The sequence below is a fragment of the Moschus berezovskii genome, chromosome 12 (genome assembly GCF_049115385.1).
Source record: "Moschus berezovskii isolate FMDL1 chromosome 12, NW_MosBer_1.0, whole genome shotgun sequence".
NCBI classification, from domain to species: Eukaryota; Metazoa; Chordata; class Mammalia; order Artiodactyla; family Moschidae; genus Moschus; species Moschus berezovskii.
In genome coordinates this window covers 55,299,832-55,325,275 of record NC_142471.1, presented here as the reverse complement: position 1 = coordinate 55,325,275, position 25,444 = coordinate 55,299,832, and the positions used below count along the sequence as shown (strand labels likewise).

Here is a 25,444-nt window from a genome sequence, read left to right as displayed (position 1 = left end):
ATCAAACATACCTTTTTGTCTCTGGTCCTTACTTCCCCATAGAAATCTAGGGCCTCTTGTGCCTTTAAAAATTTGCCCCGATGTAACAAATATGCACAAATCATTACACCAGTTCGTCCCTTTCCAGCTTTACAGTGAATTGCTGCAACATGATTGTCATCTTCACTTAGCCATTGGTCAAGATCTTCACAAAAGGGTTTGATAAGTTCTAACTGTGGTGGATTATGGTCTTCAAAGGGATACTGTGCAACTGTGATAAAAAGATAACCTCAGAATAAGAAAATAATCTCACTTGAATTGCTTATTATAAGTAGATTAACTTTAGAAACACTGCATACAAATAGTTTAAAAATATCTGAACTATAGCGAAAAAGAATTTATTGTCTGATAATTTTCTAATTTTTGAACAGAAAATAATCTCTCATTAACTCAAATTTATCTATTAGACAGGTAAGTCAAGTATTATTTTCCTCACTTTGTGATGGAGGCAATGGAGTAGCAACATATCAGAGGTCACAATGTAACAGAGGAGGAGGTAAACTCAAAGTGACACATCACATGAGCCTCTTATCAGGGCTCTCAATACATTTTCTAGCAAAAGGAACTGTAATATCTATAATATTGCATTATCACAAAATATGTATTCCAAAGAAAGTACAAATCACTAATAAATCAACAATGCCTGCCAAAGACTGAATTTTATGCTTCATATAACAGAAAGGCCAAGCATGTTATTTTAAAGATGGTCTCGAAAATGTAACTGTTGCATACATACAACTCTATAAAGACATTTACAAAAGACACTTAAAAAAATTTTTTTTTATAATGTATACAACTGCAGCAAAGTTTATCAAGCAAAGTCTCAGGACTTTTCACATAAGTTATAAGAACTCAAAACTTCTCTGTTCCCCATAGTTGGGGTTGAGGTTTTAAAAAAATTTTTTTCCAGAAATAAGACTTTAAATATATCACTTAAATTTTATCTTATTGGTCTCTGCCTAGGTTCCACTCTATAAAAATCCCGACTAACATGACACGACTGAGCGACTGAACTAAACTGAACATTCAACTAATTATCCTTTGTGTCACTTAAATATGTGAAAAGTATGTCTTTTATATCTTCAACAAAATCATTCATAATGTGACACAGATACACTCAATTAAGCCTTTGGTATGACAGAACAGCTTATTCAGACAATGACTACTACTACAGGGAGTCATCAGGACAGCTCTGATTCAGTCATCTGCCTAGCTGAACCATCATTTCATCTTCATTTCCCCAGTGGCATACAAAAATATCCAGGAAAACTTGTTAAATGTCTATTCGAAGGTGGATAAAGCTTGATTAAGACACTTTGACCAGTAAACAGCAAAAACCCACTAAAAATGAAACGTCCTTAGTAATAAATCTACCCTAGATCTCAGTTATTAGCACTTCTGAATTCTTAAACCAACTGTTTGAAAGTCTGTCCTAAATATTTAGGAAGGAACAATGGCAAATATATTAATCTTTAGCTCACAGCATCAACTTTCTCTTTGTGACTATCACGGCAGCATCTTGCCAAGCTTCTCAACGTTCCAAGTCTCTCGTGGTTCAAAGAGTTCCACAAACACAAACGAATGTTTCTGTGGACTCTGAGATAAAATATGCTACACCTGGAAAATAACTCACTTAAAGCAGTTTTTGCTCTCATCTATCAGGCTCCTTTTATCCATATTTCATTATACCTTTTTCCACTGTGCAGGTCATGTTCCATTACAGAATTAAGTCATTCTCCTTTCTCCCTATAATCTCTTACTATTAGGCCAAATGCCTCAAATCACAGATATAACCCTCTCTTTATTCTGTTAGTCTATAAATTTCTCCTAGTTTTCAGTTAATTCAATTTAGTCTTCCTCATCTACATGATACTTATTTCCAAAAACACAACAGCAAATTTAATTTCAAATTTTCTAAGACCATCTTTAAGATAAATATATCACTTAATACTTGAGATTATTCATTAATGGTATGACAGTAAAATTTAGACTGTTGGCTTCAAGTTATCTAACATAATAAGTGTACCTATACTTACCTCTGCAATTAAATTTGGCGGTATCATAATGTCTTTCAGCACATCTAAAAGAAAAATTTTAATTTGATATAAAATTATCTTGTGCACTTGAGGGAAAAAAGTATAACAGTAACAAACATTTTCTGAACCTATATAATATACCAGGCATTATGTTAAATATCTCATATTAACTACTTCTTTTAATCCTAAGAATCCTATGAAGTAGGTACCATTCTTTAATCCACACTTTACAATTAAGGAAATCTAGGTTTAAAATATTAAGTGTACACAATCAGAGCTTATACATTTGGTTACAAAACTTGTAATGTCACTAATATAAAACAGGGCAAATTCACCTGCATCCACACCTTCACCATTTCCTTTATGAAAATTATACATCTAAAGGACTTGTTTTTTATTTCATAAGTATGTGTAAATAACTAGTTTCAATTTTATCTTTGCCTTATAATTGAGTATACATAGTTTTCTCAAACTATTATTATAAAAGATGTATGTTAAAACAGTAAAAAAAAAAAAAAAGGTAGGGGAAAATTTAAAGCAAAGAATGAAAGTGAATGATGCTAATCTACTCAAACACAACATTTACTCAGTTATTTTAAACCTGATCTTTCCCTCTGTAGATAAGTCAAAGGTCATCTTTTTCAATAATCTCTCAGGTTGTAAGTTTTAATTAAAGTCTGAGAGTAATGAAAGAGTAGTAAGTAAAATCAATACAGAAAAACATTGACTTAGCACATTTACTGCATGCTAAAATTTGTCTTTTTACCAGTAGTCACACATTTGCTATCATGCTCTGGCTGACTCATGATTAACAGGTCACATTTATAGGCTCAGAAAGGGATTCCACACATTAGAGTTTATGGTCAGCAGCATCCTGGTAACTCCAACTACTAGCCAAACCAGGTATTTTCAAAAATTTAGCAGTTTAAAACAAATAAAGCCTCTTAATCCACCACTGCAAAATCCCCAAATTTTTAAACATCTGAAATTTTCTCTTAACTGTACGGTAAACTCAACTGCAGGAGAACTAGATCTGAATTTATAAAAATGTGTAGTCTTTAATTAATAGAAATACATTTAGAACGAAGAGTGAGATAATCTATTCTAGGTACTGTTCCAAATCCTGCTGGGGTGTTATGTAATACAAAATATATGTTTCCATGTTAACTTTCCAAAAAAACTGAAAATTCTGAATGCTGAAACAAAACTAGTTCAAAGAGTTTCAAATAAGCAGTTATGAACCTGTGTTTTACATTTAAAAATCCTGAGAATATCTGTGAAGTTCTTTTATTTTAAACAGTTTTTAAACTGAAATCCACATGAAGATAGGGAATCCCCTGGCAGTCAAGTCGTTAGGATGGCGCTCTCACTGCTGAGGGCCCAGGTTTAATCCCTCGTCAGGGAACTAATATCCCACAAAACTTGTGGTTGTGGCAAAAAAAAAAAAAAATTCCACATGAAAGTTGAAATAACTCTAAGCAAACTGCAATCCACTAATTTTTAACCGATCAGATCTGAAACAAATCTGCTTTTATACTACCATTGAAAACCAAGTTTTCCCATTTTAGGATATTATAATTCAGTATATTGAGTTTGCTAGAAAGAAAATTTATTTAATAATGACATGCATATATACACATCCTTGCTAAATAATTTCATATTCACTTATATTTTTTAAAAATGACATAAGGAAGAGAACTAACCATGAAAATAGTATCATTTTACACTGTCTTTGGTACAGATTAAAGAGGAGTATGGTCAACAGTGAAGAATCCGTGAAAAATGAAACTCTGTTACTCGCTCAGTTGTGTCTGACTCTGCAACACCATGGACTGCAGCCTGCCAGGCTCCTCCGTCCATGGAATCCTCCAGGCAAGAATACTCGAGTGGGTTGCCATTTCCTTCTTCAGGGGATCTTCCTGACCCAGGGATCAAATCCAGGTCTCCTACATTGTAGGCAGATCCTTTACCATCTGAGCTATCAGCGAAGCCAAAGAGTCCATAATGGAATATTTTATAAGGAATCATGTAAAGATAGGGCTTAGGAGACAAGGGGAGCACTGCTGCTGCTGCTAAGTCACTTCAGTCATGTCCAACTCTGTGTGACCCCATAGACGGAAGCCCACCAGGCTCCCCCGTCCCTGGGATTCTCCAGGCAAGAACACTGGAGTGGGTTGCCATTTCCTTCTCCAATGTGTGAAAGTGAAAAATGAAGGTAAAGTCGCTCAGTTGTGTCCGACCCTTAGCGACCCCACGGACTGTAGCCTACCAGGCTCCTCCATCCATGGGATTTTCTAGGCAAGAGTACTGGAGTGGCTTGCCATTGCCTTCTCCGCGGGGAGCACTATATGCCAGGAAACAATTCTAAGAAACTGGTCTCATGACAGTAAAACAAAAATAAACATTTGAATTCAATACAGCTTCAGTTATCTATAAAATTCCCATACTTTTTCAGCAGCTTAAACACTATGACTACTTTCATACTTTGATTCTCAAGTAATATCATTAACAGGAAAAAAAAGGAGGGAAAGTGAAAACAATGAGCTACTAAATGTCTACTAGATGTGTATACCTTACAAACAAGATTCCATCCTCACAATCATATAATAGTTAATATTATCTCCATTTTATATATGAGAATGCTAAGATTTAGAAGAGCATTACAAAACTTGCACCAAACCACAATATATAAATGGAAGAGTCCAGCACTTCTGATTACAAAAGCTAAACTTTTCTCAGTACTGTTTCACACTTCCACATAAAATAAAGAATATAAAACAACTGAGAAAACTATAACAAATTTTAGTCAAAGTCAGCATTCCTAAAAGAGCATTATTTGGTGTAACAGAACCAACAAACAGTGACAATGAAAACATGACCAAAAAATTGCAAAAACCTCTACAAGTATGGATAGGGAGTATGTGAAAACATATACTGGGTCTGGTAGGGATAAAAGTGATCTGGTGAGAGGTTAGTAGGGTAAAAAAGACGACCCTTAATTAAAACCTTCTCTGATAACTGCACAAATACACACACACACACACACTCACACACACTATTCATTATAAATTTTTTGTGGTATATTAGTGATAGGACAAGTTTTTCAAAACAAACCAAAATTGAACATACATGAATGGGAAATGGGATTTGACCAAGACAAGTGTTAGGAAGATTTAACCATTTATGCTTCTTTATAAAGAGAATTCAAAAGACATCTTTTTAAAGTCATCATCTCCTTTGGCTTTTACGAGATAAGAAAAATGAAGATACACTGAAACAGTTTTTATGAAGCAGCAGAAAGTGAAGAAAGGGATAAGATTAATATGAAAAGCTTCCAGAGAATGAGACTTGCCATAGATTCAGCTAGGCATGTAGGTCTCTTCTTTACTTTCTTCAACGGAGCTATCTATCTTACAAAAGAAAACTTAATAGATAAAAATTAATAACAGCTAAAGGTTTACCACAAAAGGATGGAGAATTGTATGTTAAAGAGAATATATGATGAAATAGTCAAACTTTTAAAAATCAGTATCTAAGGAACATTTAACTTCCTCAAAGGCAAGAACTATATTATATCTTTAAACCCTATCTTCCCCCTCCTCACCTTACCCCCCTCAGAAGATAGATTATAGAGGAACATACAAAGATGAAATACACACACTTGCACAAAACGAATTGATTAATGTACTAATTCACCAAGTATATCTGAATTTGGTTAATGACTTGAGGCTAATTCTGTCCTTTCTTAAAATAACCTTACTGAATGCCTAATAATACAGAGATATAAACAGATAGTCAATTATTAGAAAGTCCATGTTAAGAACTCATCTTCATCCACATATGTCATAGTTGCCATAAAAAATTTAATATACTATTAAATATAGGTATGTTAAGCACAAGTATTTTAAGATCTTTCCACTTACATATGGTTTCAAAGACATATATCATGTTATTAATATTCTAAAAATAAAAGAAACAAAATAGAAACATCTGCTATTTATCAGACTCACTTACCCAGAACCAGAAATATAAACAGGGATAGGTAAAGAAGATTGAAAAATGATGTCAGAAATCAAAACATTCTACAACTTGGTAGTTCTAGAAACTTCTGAAGTAAGTAAAATTTGGGGAGGTTAAAACAAACAAACAAAAAAAACAGAAAGGGAATACTGGTATCAACAATGGATGGTCTGCTAACATATGTACCTGTGTGACCTTGTTCAACTCACTTAACTTCTCTAGGCCTCAGATTCCCCATCTGTAAAATGAGAAGGTTGGACTAAATGATCTCTTTCAGGTACTTTCCAGTTCTATGATTCCATTAAATGGATGGGGGAATAAGCAAGTTAAAATATGTGCACCAAAAGCTGCTCTCAACTAATTATGAGACAATTCATTAACGTGAGAGTCCAATGTTTGGATATACAAACAGGCAATCAAGTTTCCAGGCTAGATCCCAATGCCAACTTTAACCAAATAACACAGGGGACCCACAATACTGACAGTACAAACCTAAGTTCTAAATTCTGGAAGCAGGAAGCCACTGCATACAGGAATGAAAAGTATTTCCTTTCTTTTCTTTGGATATATGTTAAAGCCTTCCTTCTGGGGCTCTACATGCTCAATCCTGAGAGTCTAAATCCAAAATGACTCATTTAGTGGACTCCAGCTTTTGACAGTTCATGACCTCTTTTTAAAAAAAAAAAACTTAAATTCTGAATCCATTTGTTCAAAAACTACAAAACCCTGTGACTTATTATCCTTCACATAAACCTCTGGCACCTGCAACAAAAGTTGTTGCAGAAAAGGTTAATCCAGAAAAGAGAAAGATATATGCACAGATCATTTGTAAACTGGGATCCACCTAAACTAAGTTTCTACAGCACCTGTTACTTTCTTTCATTTTATTATTTTAATACCACTGCTCCCTCCACACACCATAATCTGACCAAATGGACCAAATCTGGCCACATCTGGCATAATTACTGCCATATTACTAGACAGTATTACACCACCAAGCTTCTCACATGCCATTCTCTAGGTCTACAACATCATTTTCCCTCTTCCTAAGTGTGTAGGTCAACCTTCATGATTCTTTTCACCTCAGCTCAAGCATTTCGTTCTTTATGAAATCTTCCCTATAATAGGCAATCACTATTTTGACTGTTGTCCATATAGCTCTCTTCTATACAGAGTTACCTGTTCTATAATACTTTGTCTACTTTTTACATTAGACTAATTACTTGAGGGCTGGAACGACATCTTATTCACCTGTGCACTAGCTAATGTTTTACAATGTCCAACATGTAACAGGCACTCGGTAAATGTCTGCTTCTTTGTGGATCTGAGGAAATCATTTTACAACTAAGAGAAACAACACCTGCGCCTATGTCACTCTCAGATCTTCTGAAGTCTTATCAGAGCACAAAGATCACTAAAGATAAAAAAGCAACATCCCATAAGCCAATAAGGTGCTGCTGCTGCTGCTAAGTCACTTCAGTCATGTCCAACTTTGTGCAATCCCACAGACGGCAGCCCACTAGGCTCCTCTATCCCTGGGATTCTCCAGGCAAGAACACTGGAGTGGGTTGCCATTTCCTTCTCCAGTGCCTGAAAGTGAAAAGTGAAAGTGAAGTCGCTCAGTAATGTCCAACTCTTTGCGACCCCATGAACTGCAGCCTACCAGGCTCCTCCGTCCATGGGATTTTCCAGGCAAGAGTACTGGAGCAGGTTGTCATTGCCTTCTCCCAATGAGGCACAGAGACGCTTTAATATTTTGGTGAATATTTGAAAGCCCACTTTAGAAAAGAATCTTCTTCTAACATCTGATAAACCCTACAGAAATTAAAATAGTGGATAGTATACATAACTTGGGATTAAAATTTTTTCCAATGCACAATTCATACATATCACACAAGAAAAATAAAAGCCATGTAGAAACATAACACATTTTATATATCATATTTTAGAATTAGAAAATGGTCAATATTTGGGGAAGAAAAAATGGTCAAGGGCAAAAATAGTAAGATATTAATATTTTCCTCATATTTTTCTTTCCTTCTTTTCTTTCTTTTCCACATCTCTACTCACAAAGTCAAAAGAAAAAAGGAAAAGTTAAAGATAAGGTCAGCTAGCTGATTCAACAGGCAATCCTTACACCCCTGCCTCAAACAAGAAGAACCACCCATTTTAACAATTTTAGGTAACTTATTTATCTTATATACAGTTAGAGAATATACTAATAACTTTTTCAAACAATTGACCTAGAGACACAGAATAAAATTATATTAGACGCTTCCCTCCATAGAAGATGGCATTGATGCTTTAAAAGAAGCTCTGTGTGAATTACACTTCCAGTTACCACATAGTTATGGGCGCAAAGATGGGCTAGATGCCAAGTCATTTAAAGCAGATCAAGCAACATGAATCTGTGCTGACATTGTTTTAGCTCATCACTACACTTTATAAATGACCTAACAATGCTCTCAATCAGACTTCTTGAACTAATTCTTTTAGGAATACAATTCTGTTAAATTTTATCTTTAACTCTACTTCACTCTAACAAGGAAACAACTTTCACTCAATAGTTATTTTAGAAGATATTTGCAAGCATACAAATAAGAAAACATACTTACAGATTGTATATCTTGTAATGGTTTTTATGCTTTGAATCCAAAAACCTTAAAACAAAACAAACAAACAAAAAGCCACCATTAACAAAAATGAGCTAACATTTGCAATTACATAAATACTATTGAGAAAAACCAAAAGACAGATTCTATTTTTCCTAATCTCAAATGTAATTTAAGAAAAATAAAATCCAATAAATATTCCCTCCATGGGTTTAAGCTAGTAAGCAGTTCCTTCTTATATAATTATTATATTACACAGATTTATACAATCTGAAGTAAAGCCATAGCTTTTCATAAAATGAATCTTTTCATAATCTCTCTTCAGCCTAACATAATGAAGTTGAGTGTTAAGAAATAACTTCTTTAAAAAGCATTATTAGCATTTAGCTCAAGTTACCTAGCTTATACATTTTTCTGAGTCACATGCAATCAAGTAATCTTAAAAATAATCTTGGTAACTCAGTCATCATTTCTTTCTAACTAAAAACATTTGATATTTGAAAGATGCAAGTAATTACTAGTTTTGTGCAGTGTATTAAACATTTTCAGATACATATTCTTATTTGATGCTCACAAACATCTGAGAGGTAGAGCTTATTCACATTTTACAGATGAGGGAAGTAGGTAAAAGAAATTACAGGACTTGCCCGAGGTCATACAGCTACTATGTCAAAAATCAACACCAAAGACCTCGCTCTCAACAATTAGTTAAGAAACTATACAACAATTACAGCCAACACTTTACATGCCAGGCACTACTTTAGATACTTTATGCATATAAACTTATCAAATCCTGTGAGGTAAGTAATAGAGGGATTAGAAATTCATAAGGCTGAGGAAATAAAAAAAAATAGAAGAACAAATGGAAAAGAGAAGAGATGATCTTAAAAGACCTAAAATCTAGGAGATGCAACATATGAATAGGTATCCCAGAGAAAAGGATGGAAAACAAAGGAGAAGAAATCCATGACATAATTCAAGAAAAAGACCCCAAACTGAAGATCATGAATTTCCAAACTGAAAAGGTATAATGAGTGATTAAAAAAAAAATTAAAACAGACCCAAATAAAGGCATACATATTTTAGTGAAGCTTTGGAATATTGAAAAGATAAACCTAATTCTAAAGGAGATCAATCCTGGGTGTTCATTGGAAGGACTTATGCAAAAGCTGAAACTCCAATACTTTGGCCACCTCATGCGGCAAGTTGACTCACTGGAAAAGACTTTGATGCTGGGAAGGATTGGGGGCAGGAGGAGAAGGGGACGACAGAGAATGAGATGGCTGGATGGCATCACTGACTCGATGGACATGAGTGTGAGTGAACTCCGGGAGTTGGTGATGGACAGGGAGGCCTGGCGTGCTGTGATTCATTGGGTCGCAAAGAGTCGGACAACACTGAGCGACTGAACTGAACTGAACTGAAGATCCTACAAACTGCCTGAATCAGGTTTCATAAAAAAATCTGGAATCAGAATAACTTCATCATTTTTAATGGCAACACCAGCAGCTAGAAAACAATTAGACAAAACCTTCTGACTCTACATTATTCCTAGTCTAGAATTCTACAGCAAGAAATAGTATAAAACAAGTGTGAATCTATAATAAAGGGATTTTTACATAAGCAAAGTCTCAAATAATTTTGATTTCCACATATTCTCTCGCTCAGGAAATTATAAGAAAATTACGAGAAAATGTGTTCCACCAAGACAAGGGTGGGAAACCGATGAAAAAAAGATGACAAGCTCTAGAAACTGAAGAACTAAACTGATGAGAAGAAAACAGAGAATCCCTGAATGAAGAGTGAAGGAACATCTCAAGTAGACAGTCATACAGCAAGCTCAGAGAACAACTAAGTCAGTTTAGGGACGATCAGAAGGTTCCTGAAGAAGATGAAATTGACATAATGCCAAATGTGCTCAAACATTCCCAGAGATTCAAACTTTGGGGCAAGTTTAGGGACAAATTAAAGTTAAGAAAGCAGAGACTAAATAAGAGAGAGAGAAAGAAGGAGAAAGGGAGGAAGAAGGAGAACGGGAGGAAGAAGGGAAAACAATATGTGTAGGAAAAACCAGCCAAAATATACTATATCGTTTATATTGAGTTCAGTCGCTCAGTCGTGTCTGACTATTTGTGAACCCACGGACTGCAGCACACCAGGCTTCCCTGTCCATCAACAACTCCCAGAGTTTACCCAAACTCATGTCCATTGACTCGGTGATGCCATCCAAACATCTCATGCTCTATTGTCCCCTTCTCCTCCTGCCATCGATCTTTCCCAGCATCAGGGTCTTTTCCAATGAGTCAGTTCTTCACATCAGGTGGCCAAAGTATTAGAGTTTCAGCTTCAAAATCAGCCCTTCCAATGAAAACCCAGGACTGGTCTCCTTTAGGACTGACTGGTTGGATCTCCTTGCAGTCCAAGGAGTCAAGAGTCTTCTCCAACACCACAGTTCAAAAGCATCAATTCTTCGGTGCTCAGCTTTCTTTATAGTCCAACTCTCACATCCATACATGACCACTGGAAAAACCATAGCCTTGACTAGAGGGACCTTGGTTGAAAAAGTAATGTCTCTGCTTTTAAGTATGCTATCTAGGTTGGTCATAGCTTTTCTTCCAAGGAGCAAGTGTCTTTTAATTTCATGGCTGCAATCACCATCTGCAGTATTTTGGAGCCCAGAAAAATAAAGTCAGCCACTGTTTCCCCATCTGTTTGCCATGGGACTGGATGCCATGATCTTAAGTTTTCTGAATGTTGAGCTTTAAGCCAACATTTTCACTCTCCTCTTTCACTTTCATCAAGAGGCTCTTTAGTTCTTCTTTGCTTTCTGCCATAAGGGTGGTGTCATCTGCATATCTGAGGTTACTGATATTTCTCCTGGCAATCTTGATTCCACCTTGTGCTTCATCCAGCCCAGCGTTTCTCATGATGTACTCTGCATATAAGTTAAATAAGCAGGGTGACAATATACAGCCTTGACATACTACTTTTCCTATTTGAAACCAGTCTGTTGTTCATGTCCAGTTCTAAGTATTGCTTCCTGACCTGCATACAGATTTCTCAAGAGACAGGTCAGGTGGTCTGATATTTCTATCTCTTTCAGAATTTTCCAGTTTGTTGTGATCCAAACAGTCAAACGCTTTAGCACAGTCAACAAAGCAGAAATAAATGCTTTCTGAAACTCTCTTGCTTTTTTGATGACCCAACGAATGTTGGTAATTTGGTCTCCGGTTCCTCTGCCTTTTCTAAAACCAGCTTGAACACCTGGAAGTTTACAGTTCACATATTGTTGAAGCCTGGCCTGGAGAATTTTGAGCATTACTTTGTTAGTGTGTGAGATGAGTGCAACTGTGCGGAAGTTTGAGCATTCTTTGCAATTGCCTTTCTTTGGGAATGGAATGAAAACTGTCCTTTCCTGTCCTGTGGCCACTGCTGAGTTTTCCAAATTTGCCGGCATATTGAGTGCAATACTTTCACAGCGTCATCTTTCAGGATCTGAAACAGCTCAACTGGAATTCCATCACCTCCACTAGCTTTGTTCATAGTGATGCTTCCTAAGACCCACTTGACTTCACATTTCAGGATGTCTGGCTCTAGGTGAGTGATCACACCATCGTGATTATCTGGGTCATGATCTTTTTTGTACAGTACTTCTGTATATTTTTGCCACCTCTTTTTAATATCTTCTGCTTCTGTTGGGTCCTTACGATTTCTGTCCTTTATTGTACCCATCTTTGCATGAAATGTTCCCTTGGTATCTCTAATTTTCTTGAAGAGATCTCTAGTCTTTCCAATTTTATTGTTTTCCTCTATTTCTTTACACTGATTACTGAGGAAAGCTTTCTTATCTCTGCTTGCTATTCTTTGGAACTCTGCATGCAAATGGGTTTAACTATAAATGACATTTATCTAGTTATGACATAAAAACTCAATATTGGCAAAATCAAAATTACAACATAACTACTGGAAGTATGGGAGAATGAAAACATGTGACTGGATTAAGGGCGGTGGGGGGGGAAAGTCCATATACTTGAATGTGAAAAAGTATGTTACACAGTCAATCAAGGAGTACTTAAAACACTATCACTAACTGATGTCACATTACGGTTTCTGAAGATACCAAACCATTATTTGCAATCAACACTGCCAAATTAACATTAGACCTGCCAATAGATTTAAATGTGTTTATAACTACTATTATATAGATATTTTAAAACATTTTATAACCACTATAATAAAAATTAATAAATATGCATATTTATAATCCTATGAATTTTATTTTATCAATTTAAATCATTCTAAGAAACAGTTCATAAGCTTCAACAGACTGTCTACAAGATACATGGCATAAGATTATGAACTCTTGCCATGGGGCAGTGGTTGTTAATAAACCCTATGAATCTATCTGATTCCAGTATTTCATACGTAAATATTTAAGGTATGTGCAACTTTTCCTAATTCTTTTTTTTAACCCACTACTTCAACCAACCCAGGAAGCATTGATTCTGCTATAAAGACTTCTATTGAACTATAAATAATATTACAGGAAAAAGCAGTATGTTACAGACCCTTTCACTCCTGTCTCTTTTACCCTCTTTATCTTCTATATTCCTGGATATTTCTCAATTTGTACTTTTGGATTTTTCTTTAAAATGAGGTAAAATTTACATATAGTGAAATACATAGATCTCAGGTATTCAATTCTATGAATTCTGTAACAACCACTCCAATCAAAATATAGGTCACTTCTTCCATCCCAGAAAATTCCCTCTTGCCCACTTGCAACAAAGCCCTACCAAGCTCTCAGGTAGCTACTAGTATTTAATGAAGTATGCATTCTTTTTTAACTGACTTCCTTATTTTTTTTTTAAATTTATCCATGGTGTAACATGTATCACTAACTCATTCTTTTTATTCCAATTATTATTACGTTGTATGAACATAACACCACTGATCCATTCTTCGATGGATATCTGGGATTTAACAGTTTGGGGTTATTATGAACAAAGTGCATAAACATTCTTGAGCAAGTCTTTTATGAGGACATATGCTTACACTCCCTTGAGTAAATAATAGCTAGGAGTAGAACTGCTGGGTCACAGAGTAGATAGGGGTGGGTGTATACTTATCTCCGTGAGAAACTACTGAACATCTTTCCAGAGCAGCTGTTCTATTCCACAGATCGACCACACTGTAAGAGTTTCAGTTGCTCCACAGTCTTGTTAACATTTGGCACTGTTTGTTTTTTTAAAAAATTCTAGTCCTTTGTTTGTTTACTAGTCATTTTTATACTTTCTTTTGTGAAATGTCTAAGTTACTGGCTCATTTTATCCCCCAACTGGATTGTCTTTTTTATTACTGATCTAAAGGAGTCTTCTATATATTCTGGGTGTAAGTCGTTTGTCAGATATTTGCTCCCTGTGTGCAACTTGCCTTTCCATTTCCTTAACAATGCGCTTTGATAATTAACAACTTTAAATTTTTATAAAATTCAACATATCACATTTTTGTTTTGTTTAGAACCTTGTAGTTTCTCTGAGAAATCTTTCCATACACAAAAACAGTTCATAAAGATATTTCTATCTTTTGTTCTAGAAGCTATATACATAGTTTTAGACTTTTCTCAGTTTCTATTTTAATTTGGTTGGCAATATAGATAATGCTGAGGATAATTAGAATATCTAAAACATGGACAAATTATTTCAAGGACACTGATCATAAAATTTAATAAACAACAACTCATTGCTACCTGCTGTATCTTCCACCACGGGTTGCTTATGAGAGAAAATGAATAAGCAAAAAATAATCTACAAAATACAATTTTCTCTTAGAAAGCCTACACTGTCAATGTGAGCAGAGGAGGGGAGAGCAGGTATCATGGAGGATTAATGTTTCATTTCCAGCTCATTCTGAGTTTGGTAACTTTATGATTTGAATCCAAATACATAAACCTACACTATATTAATAGGAATGTACACATCCCATTGCCCAGCTCCAGGGAATACTATTCAAATACGGTAGTCCTGTACACGTAAACTGGAGCCCAAAGGAGTGACAGGACACATACCAAAATGGTCATGGTGGTTATCCTGGGTTTACAGGGAAAGATGGGCGCTTTCATGATTTACTTTCAACACTTTTACAATTTTGTTGTTAAAACATAAGCACATACTACTTTCAAAAGAAAAAAGTTTTCTGTCCTAATGTATTTCCCCAAAAAAGTAAGAATTGATGAAGTTATATCACACTGTTTTACCTCCAAAGAGTGGGCTTCATGAAAGTCTAGGTTCTTTTAAACAGTATTTTTTAGAGTTTACATAAAATTATTATTTTTATATACTGTTTTTGAAGTATAAAAAACAAGAATCAAAGTTTTTTATGTGACAACAGTCCTCTTTGAGACATAATTAGTTTTAATGAGATTCATGCAATCCCTATTTATAAAGACTCGGGAGGTTTTTCTTAATTGTATTTTCATTCATACTGAGCCTGTCCTGAGGATATTAAAAAAAAAAAGAAAAGAAAAATTTACTAGCACACACTTGGTGCCAAATCACAAATCTGACATCAGTGAGAAATGATATCAGCAAAACAGAAACGATTCATTAAAATGCTGCTGCTGCTGCTAAGTCACTTCAGTCGTGTCCGACTCTGTGTGACCCCATAGATGGAAGCCCACCAGGCTCCCCCATCCCTGGGATTCTCCAGGCAAGAACACTGGAGTGGGTTGCCATTTCCTTCTCCAATTAAAATGCTAGTAATGTGTTATTCCTTTAAACCCCTCATAGAGGTTCCAGCCATGAAAAGCTTGTTCTTCAGTTTCATCAACACAATTTTTCTGTTACTTTAGCTAGTAACTACTTTGTTTATAATGTATATTCAAAGATAACTGTTATCCTTTTTTAATGTTCAAGGATTATTTATGGGCACAACTGCTAAGAATTTCTGCTTCCCATTCTTTTATTTTTCTACATTCCATTCAGAAAGGACAAAGGCTTACTAAATAGTTTCATTTGATTCCTTATAACACATACTTAAAAATAAATTCACTTCAGTTCTAAAAAAGAAAAGTTATCTATAAGGGTAAACTTTCATAAAATTAAACATTCCACAAAATAATAATGATTGAGCTAGTAAAATGAAAATAGATTCAAGATGGCAAATAGGTGCCAAACTGGTGGTGGCTTATTGAGGTGCAATGCTAAGGCTATTAAAACAATATCCAGGTTGGAGACTGAGAAAGAATATGATGATTGATTACCAATGTCTGCCATTAGTGAGGGAGAGAGAATAAAATAAAAATGTTCACTCTGCCATCTCTAGAGGACATCAATACAAACTTATGGGTTGCTGTTATTCAGTCACTAAGCTGTGCCCAACTTTGCAACCCCACAGAATGCAGCACGCCAGGCTTCCCTGTCTTTCACTATCAATTCAGAAAAAAGAAAATTTGAACATTATAAATTATTATACAATAGGCAAAGTTACTGTAACCAGATAAAAGTCTATAATGAATAAGCCTTAAAAAGCTTTGTTCTAAAAATATTTTTTTACACTGGCATTCAATATAAAGGGGCTATCTCTTAAAATTTCTCTTACAGGAGCATGTATATACTTTTGACCATTATAAGAGTACCGGTATAGGAGTTTTTCTCTTGTAAATAACTGCAAAATTGGGGGAAAATATATGAGGAACTAAACAAAAGGCAGCAGAGGCCTATGATCTTCAAGGAAACCTTACCTACCTCGTGCAAAACCTGTATGCAGATTTTTTTTTAATATAAGTTTACCCTTATACTTTTTTAGAACTGAAGTGATTTTTTTTTTAATTTTTTTTTAAACTTTTTTTTTTAATTGGAGGCTAATTATTTTACAATATTATATTGGTTGGTTTTGCCATACATTGACCTGAATCTGCCCCGGGTGTACATGAGTTCCCCCTCCTGAACCCCCCTCCCACCTCCCTCCTCCCTTTATCCTCCCTCTGGGTCATCCCCACACACCAGCCCCGAGCATCCTGTAACATGCATCGACCCTGAACTGGTGATTCGTTTCACATATGACAACATACATGTTTCAATGCCATTCTCCCAAATCATCCCACCCTCACCCTCTCCCACAGAGTCATAAAGACTGTTCTATACATCTGTGTCTCTTTTGCTATCTCGTATACAGGGTTATCATTTGCTCTGCGTTAGTATACTGTATTGGTGTTTTTCTTTCTGGAGATTTTAATACCCCACTTACATCTATGGATAGATCAACTAAACAGAAAATTAACAAGGAAACACAATCTTTAAATGATACAATAGACCAGTTAGACCTAATAGATCTCTATAGGACATTCCACCCCAAAACAATGAATTTCACGTTTTTCTCAAGCGCACACGGAACCTTTTCCAGGATAGATCACATCCTGGGCCATAAATCTAGCCTTGGTAAATTCAAAAATATTGAAATCATTCCAAGCATCTTTTCTGACCACAATGCAGTAAGGTTAGATCTCAATTACGGGAGAAAAACTATTAAAAATGCCAACATACGGAGGCTGAACAACACGCTGCTGAATAATGAACAAATCATAGAAGAAATCAAAAGAGAAATCAAAATATGCATAGAAATGAATGAAAATGAAAACACAACAACCCAAAACCTCTGGGACACTATAAAATCAGTGCTAAGGGGGAAGTTCATAGCAATACAGGCACACCTCAAGAAACAAGAAAAAAGTCAACTAAATAACCTAACTCTACATCTAAAGCAACTAGAACAGGAAGAAATGAACCCCGGGGTCAGTAGAAGGAAAGCAATCGTAAAAATTAGGGCAGAGATAAATGCAAAAGAAACAAAAGAGACCATAGCAAAAATCAACAAAGCCAAAAGCTGGTTCTTTGAGAAGGTAAATAAAATTGACAAACCACTAGCCAGACTCATCAAGAAATAAAGGGAGAAGAACCAAATCAATCAAATTAGAAATGAAAATGGAGAGATCACAACCGACAACACAGAAATACAAAGGATTATTAGAGAATACCATCAGCAATTACATGGCAATAAAATGAATAACCTGGAAGAAATGGACAAATTCCTAGAAAAGTACAACTTTCCAAAACTGAACCAGGAAGAAATAGAAAATCTGAAGAGACTCATCACAAGCCCAGAACTAGAGGCTGTAATCAGAAATCTTCCAGCAAACAAAAGCCCAGGTCCAGACGGCTTCACAGCTGAATTCTACCAAAAATTTAGAGAAGAGCTAACACCTATTCTACTCAAACTCTTCCAGAAAATCGCTGAGGAAGGCAAACTTCCAAACTCATTCTATGAGGCCACCATCACCCTAATCCCAAAACCTGGTAAAGACCCCACAAAAAAAGAAAACTACAGGCCAATATCACTGATGAACATAGATGCAAAAATCCTTAACAAAATTCTAGCAATCAGAATCCAACAACACATTGAGAAGATCATACATCATGACCAAATGGGCTTTATCCCAGGAATTCAAGGATTCTTCAATATCCGCAAATCAATCAATGTAATACACCACATTAACAAACTGAAAAATAAAAATCATATGATTATCTCAATAGATGCAGAGAAAGTCTTCGACAAAATTCAACATCCATTTATGATAAAAACCCTCCAGAAAGTGGGAATAGAAGGGACATAGCTCAACATAATAAAAGCTATATATGACAAACCCACAGCAAACATTATCCTCAATGGTGAAAAACTGAAAGCATTTCCCCTAAAGTCAGGAACAAGACAAGGGTGCCAGCTCTCACCACTACTATTCAACATAGTTCTGGAAGTTTTGGCTACAGCAATCAGAGCAGAAAAAAGACATAATAGGAATACAAATTAGAAAAGAAAAAGTAAAACTTTCACTGTTCGCTGATGACATGATCCTCTACACTGTGATTTTATTTTTACGTGTGTGTTACAAGGAATCAAATGAGATTATTTATGTAGTAAGCCTTTGTCATTCCTGAATGGAATGTAGAAAAATAAAAGAATGGGAAGCAAAAATTCTTAGCGGTTGTGCCCATAATAAATAATCCTTGAACACTGAAAAAGGATAACAATTATCTTTGAATATACATTATAAACAAAGTAGTCAAGAAGCAACAGTTAGACCCAGACATGGAACAATGGACTGGTTCAAAACTGGGAAAGGAGTACATCAAGGCTGTAGTTTGTCACACAGCTTATTTAACTTCTATCCAGAGTTCATAATGCGAAATGCCAGGCTAGATGCAGGCACATGCTGGAATCAAGATCGCTGGGAGAAATATCAGTAACTTCACTTATGCAGATGACACCACCAATGGCAGAAAGTAAAGGAGAACTAAAGAGCCTCTTGATGACGTTGAAAGAGAAGAGTGAAAAAGCTGGCTTAGAATTCAACATTCAAAAAACTAAGACCATGGCATCTGGTCCTATCACTTCATGGCAAATAGATGGGGAAAAAATGGAAACACTGACAGACTATTTTCTTGGGCTCCAAAATCACTGAGGATGGTGACTGCAGTCATGAAATTAAAAGATGCTTGCTCCTTGGAAGAATAACTGTGACAAACCTAGACAGCATATTAAAAATCAGAGACATTACTTTGCCGACAAAGATCCGTATAGTCAAAGCCAAGATTTTTCCAGTAGTCGTGCATGGATGTGAGAGTTGGACCATAAAGAAGGTTGAGTGCCAAAGAATTGATGTTTTTGAACTGCAGTGTTGGAGAAGACTCTTGAGAGTCCCTTGGACTGTAAGGAGATCAAATCAGTCAATCCTAAAGGAAATCAACCCTGAATATTCATTGGAAGGACTGATGCTGAAACTGAAGCTCCAATACTTTGGCTGCTGCTGCTGCGTCACTTCAGTCGTGTCCAACTCTGTGTGACCCCATAGACAGAAGCCCACCAGGGTCCCTCATCCCTGGGATTCTCCAGGCAAGAACACTGGAGTGGGTTGCCACTTTGGCTACCTGATGCAAAAAGCCGACTCACTGGAAAAGACCCAGATGCTGGAAGGCAGGAGGAGAAGGGGACAACAGAGGATGAGATGGTCGGGATCACATCACCGACTCAATGGACGTGAGTTTGAGCAAGCACAAGGAGATGGTGAAGGAAAGGGAAGCCTGGTGTCTTGAAGTCCACGGGGTCGCAAATAGTCAGACCGACTAAGCGACTGAACAACAACCCCAAGCCTGCCTTGACTCTTTTTTGACAGAGTAGAAGGAAATGGAACAAAGGTTTCACTGAGGTAAACAGACAGAAATTGGAGTTCTGGATGGTAAAGCAGCTACAGTTTGTGGAACAGAATAGCAGAAAAAGGAAGATGGACAGATGGACGGACTTCGAAGTCTATGTGGAAATTAACCTCAGGGCCTTGGCATGGGTTAGGCTGCATATGTGCAGGTTCTGGAGGCAGAATGGAGATAACATCAGAGAAAGCACAGTACTGGGAGAATTCTGTCCAGCCAGAATGCAGAGACCTCAGGTATTCAGCTGAGACCCTAGAAAGCCACACCTGAGGAACAAGGACCATGACATGAAGCAAAAGATAAGACCGAGTCAGGCCTACCTTAACAAAGAAAACCCAGCCTGATCATATAAGGAGATTAGCCATTAATTTAAATGTCTGCCAAAATGAAACTCAGCACACTTAAAGTAACAAATTCAGACTTCCTACAACATATCACCCAAAACATTAATCATGCAATTAATATTTATTAGACATGCAAAGCAAGAAAATATGATCTATGACCAAGAAGAAAAAAAAAAAGCAGTCAACAGAAACCAGTTCCAAGATGAACCAGATGTTGGAATTAGCAGACATGGACTTTGTAGCAGCTATTATAAAAATATACAAGAATGTAAAAGAAAATGACAACACCTTAAGTGAAAAGATGAAAAACCTTAGCAAAGACATAAAGACTATAAAAGACAGAAATTCTAGGTCTCAAAAGTACAGTATCTGCAAAGAAAAATCTACTTGCATGGTCCTAATGGAAGACTGAGGTCTGCAGAAGATGTGGGAGATTGAGTTTTCTAAGAATGACATATTCCCCATTCCACATAATCTTAACAATGGTCTCTTTTAAGTGGTGGAGTCTATGGTCCATCCCCCTTGAACCTGGGCACACTTCTGTGATTACCTCAACCAACTGAGTACTGGCAGAAGTGAGATAAAGTTATTTCTAATGCTAGGTCATAAAAAATGCCATATACTTCTACCAGGGACTCTGGATCTTCACTTTCAAGAAGTTGCCATGGAAAGGCCAAGTGTAGGGGTTCTGGTCAACTGCCCAACTAAAGACCCAGATAACAGACAGCCTATACCAGACACGTGAGTGAAAACACAAATAGATGATTCAGCCCTCAATCTGCCAAAACTCATCTCCTGTCACTGAGTTTTCCCAACTAAGGCTCCAAATATTCTGGAGCAGAAACAAGTCATTTCCACCATGCCTTTTCCAGATTTCTGACTCACTTAATCTGTGAGTATAAAATAAATAAATGTTCTATGCTATTAATGTTTAGAAGTGGTTTGTTATACATAGATATCAAATGGAAAATAAAGATATGAATTTGATAACACAGTGTAGTTAATTACTTAACCTGGAGAACAGAAGAAAGAAACTGAAAGACAAAAATTTAAAGACATCATGGCTAAAAATTTCCCACCCATGGTATATAAAACATCAACTTAGAGACACTATAAGCTCAATGAACTCCAAATAAGGCAAATATAAAAAGAACCAAACTATGCCTATCATAATCATAACTACTGAAAACCAAAGGTGAAAAACAAAAGGAGTTAAGAAAAAGATACATTACATATCTAGGAGAATACCAGTATGAATAATGGCTGACTTCTCATCAGATCTAATGAAGCATTCAAAAACAAAGTTAACACGGAAGTCTATATCCAGCAAAATGCCTTTCAAAAACAACCAACCAATATAGAGGATTTGTCACCAGCAAACTTGTTCCTAGGCTGAAGGGAACTAATTCCAGATGAAAACTTTGACTCTAAAGAAAGAAACAAAAAGCATCAAAAATAGTAAATATAGGAGTAAGTATAAAAGGACATCTTTTTTCTTGATTTCACTGAAAGGTAACTGCTTAAAGCAAATAAAATAACATTGTATTCTGGGGTTTACTACATACACAGACATAAAACCCATGACAAAAATTATACAAAAGAAATGAAGGAAAACAGATTTTTACTGTTGTAGGGCTCTTATATTGTAATGCGTACAATAACAACTCTAAGAGAACTATAACAAGCTGTGTTCTATAATTCCTAGAACAAACTCTAAATATATACAGACACACACACAGCTAAAAAATAGAAGAATTTAAATAGACTACTTTAAAATATTCTGTTAACCCCAAAGAGGACAGAAAAAAAGGAATGAGGGAGAATGAGACTGAAATAGGAATGAATGAACAACTAAACACAAATAGGAAGGTGTTGGACTAAAAGAAAACATATTCATCATCATATTAAATATAAATGGACTAAACACACCAATTAAGAAAGCCAGTGATTATAAGGCAAGTTCAAAATTACAAATACTTGTTATAGAAGTTGGCACACTCTACAAGCAATGAATACACTATGCAATGTTCAAAACTGAAGAAGCCAGATTACATAAATCAAATGCAAAACTAAATCTAGATGCAACTAACTCTAGAGGCTCTATACATTAACACCATGCTACTGAATTCATTCCAACAGAGGAGAAAGAATCTAGGTAGCAAGATAAGTTTTTACTGACTCTTAGAAGGAATCAGAAACTGTTACTATTTTGGTGAAGTTACTGGTGGTCCACAGTCTGACCTTCTATCTTTCAGAATTAGACATGATCATGTCAACATATTGAGTAGTGTTTTTCCCCCCAGGAAATTAGAACCTGTATCGTATGAGTGATGTAGAATTATAATGATCGTAACAGCAATATGGTAATTTATTGAAAAATCCAGTTGCCATAAGAACTAAATTATTCATTTAAGATAGTATCTCACCATAAGGAGATCTGAGAAGTATAATCAGAATGTAACTGAATAAGTGTGAACTCAAACAAGAGAATTTAGTTAAATGAAGCAATTTTTAATAAACTAAGATATTCTGATGTTTCCATCTCCACAAAAGGAATGGTTTTGCCAAAAATATCTGAAGTTCATTAGCTAAGGCTTCCTTTCTCTTGGCAGTGTTTTTCCTATATTTCAATAGCCAACCAATCTTTCTTTACACTGAAAGGCTTTATGTAGATGAAGTAAACATATTCCACTGGATTAATCTGAAGTTTTACTTTAAATTCTAAGAGTCCTTCTGTTTCTTAAAGGTGAACTAGTATATTTCTGCTCTGTGCCAGTATTTATACATTAGAGCATTCTATCATTTGCAAGTGCTTGGACAACCGATAAAATATCATCCAAAAAATATTTCTTGAAAACTTGCAAAGTGACAAACACTACTGTAGATACACTGGTAACAAAACTCCAAGTATGAACAACCACAATCATTAATAACAACTGCTTCTAGAAGCTTGACAGAAACCCAGCAAACCCATTTTTAAAAAGGTGTTCCATTCAGAAAACAGGCTAAGGACACTAGACAATTCTTACTAAATACAGGGTAGGCTAAAACGAAAATTAATTACTTTATATGCTACATTTTTCTATAGATAAGTAACTATTTGGTAACCATAGTTAAGTCATCTGCTGTATTCACACTGAATCAATATTTGCCCTTACAACGCTAACATACCTACAGTTGCTACTGCTACTACTGAAACGTGAAATTGGATTGCTGTTTTTCTTTTTAACACATAAATCATATCATGCTTAATTCTATTAACAAAGGTAAACTTCAAATACTCCATTCAGTTCAGTTCAGTTCAGTCGTTCAGTCGTGTCCGACTCTTTGCAACCCCATGAATCACAGCACGCCAGGCCTCCCTGTCCAACACCAACTCCCGGAGTTCACTCAAACTCATGTCCATCAAGTCGGTGATGCCATCCAGCCATCTCATTCTCTGTCGTCCCCGTTTCCTCCTGCCCCCAATCCCTCCCAGCATCAGAGTCTTTTCCAGTGAGTCAACTAGTTGCAGGTTGGTGCAAATGTAACTGCTGTTTCAGACTGTGAATTTTAAATCATTATAATTAGGCTCAAACACATCTTTATTAATCAAAATAGGAACCATTATAATAAATACATTTTTGTCAATGAGAAGTATGCTTATTCCTGTAGCATAAAAATCTGTCCTTCAGGATTCGACGGACTCTTGGAGAACATTTTCTGCCTCCTGCTGGTTGTAGAAGTGTTTTGCCTGCAAAAAGTTGAGATGCTTGAAGAAATGGTAGTTGACTGGTAAGAGGTCAGCTGAATATGGTGGTGAAAACTATGTGGTACAGTCTATTCAACTTGTGAAGTGCTGGCTGTCTGATGTATGGTTGGGTTCTGTTGTGGAGGAAAATTGGGCCCTTTCTGTTGACCAACGGCAGCTGCAGGCAATGCAGTATTCAGTGCATCTCATTGGTCTGCTGAGCATACTTCTCAGATGAAATCGGTTTCACCAGGCTTCAGAAAGCTATCGTGGATCGGACTGGCAACAGACCACCAAACAGTGACCATGACCTATATTTGGTGGAAATCGGTCTTTGGAGCTTCTTTTCAGTTCAACCACTGAGCTAGTTGTTGTCGCCTGTCATATAAAATCCACTTGTTACAGAAAAGCTGTAACAAAGGTCCATCTAGCCAAAGCTATGGTTTCTCCAGCAGTCATTTACAGATGTGAGAGCTGGACCATAGAAAAGGCTGAGCGCCAAAGAACTGATGCTTTCAAATTGTGATGCTGGAGAAGACTCCTGAGTGTCCCTCAGACAGCAAGGAGACCAAACCAGTTAAATCTAAAGGAACTCAACCCTGAATATTCATTGGAAGGCCTGATGCTGAATGTGAAGCTCCAATACTTTGGCCACCTGACACAAAGAGCCAACTCACTGGAAAAGACCCTGATGCTGGGAAAGATGGAAGGCAGGATGAGAAGGGGGCAACAGAGGATGAGCAATTTGGATGGTATCACTGATTCAATGGACATGAGTTTGAGCAAACTCTGGGAGATAGTGAAAAATAGGGAAGCCTGGCATGCTGTAGTACATGGGGTCGCAGAGTCAGACATGACTTAATGACTCAGTTCAGTCTCTCAGTTGAGTCCAACTCCTTGCAACCCCATGAATTGCAGCATGCCAGACCTCCCTGTCCATCACAAACTCCTGGAGTCCACCCAAACCCATGTCCCTTGAGTCGGTGATGCCATCCGACCATCTCGTCCTCTGTCATCCCCTTCTCCTCCTGCCCTCAATATTTCCCAGCATCAGGGTCTTTTCCAAGGAGTCAGCTCTTCGTATCAGGTGGCCAAAGTATTGGAGTTTCAGCTTCAACATTAGTCCCACCAATGAACATCCAGGACTGATCTCCTTTAGGATGGACTGGTTGGATCTCCTTGCAGTCCAAGGGACTCTCAAGAGTCTTCAGCACCAGAGTTCAAAAGCATCAATTCTTCGGCCATCAGCTTTCTTCACAGTCCAACTCTCACATCCATACATGACCACGGGAAAAACCATAGCCTTGACTAGACGGACCTTTGTTGGCAAAGTAATGTCTCTGCTTTTTAATCTGCTGTCTAGGTTGGTCATAACTTTCCTTCCAAGGAGTAAGCATCTTTT

At 36.4% G+C, this 25,444-nt stretch overlaps 1 protein-coding gene across 1 annotated transcript in view; it reads right to left on the bottom strand.

Moving 5' to 3' along the window:
- Positions 1 to 25,444, bottom strand: part of PTEN (phosphatase and tensin homolog) — a 103,220-nt gene that overhangs the window by 28,798 nt on the left and 48,978 nt on the right. Inside the window, exons 3-4 of the mRNA XM_055425157.2 lie at positions 2,076 to 2,119; positions 12 to 250 (exon numbers count right to left, since the gene is read on the bottom strand). Of these exons, the coding sequence (XP_055281132.1) occupies positions 12 to 250; positions 2,076 to 2,119 (283 nt within the window). The remainder of the gene's footprint in view (positions 1 to 11; positions 251 to 2,075; positions 2,120 to 25,444) is intronic.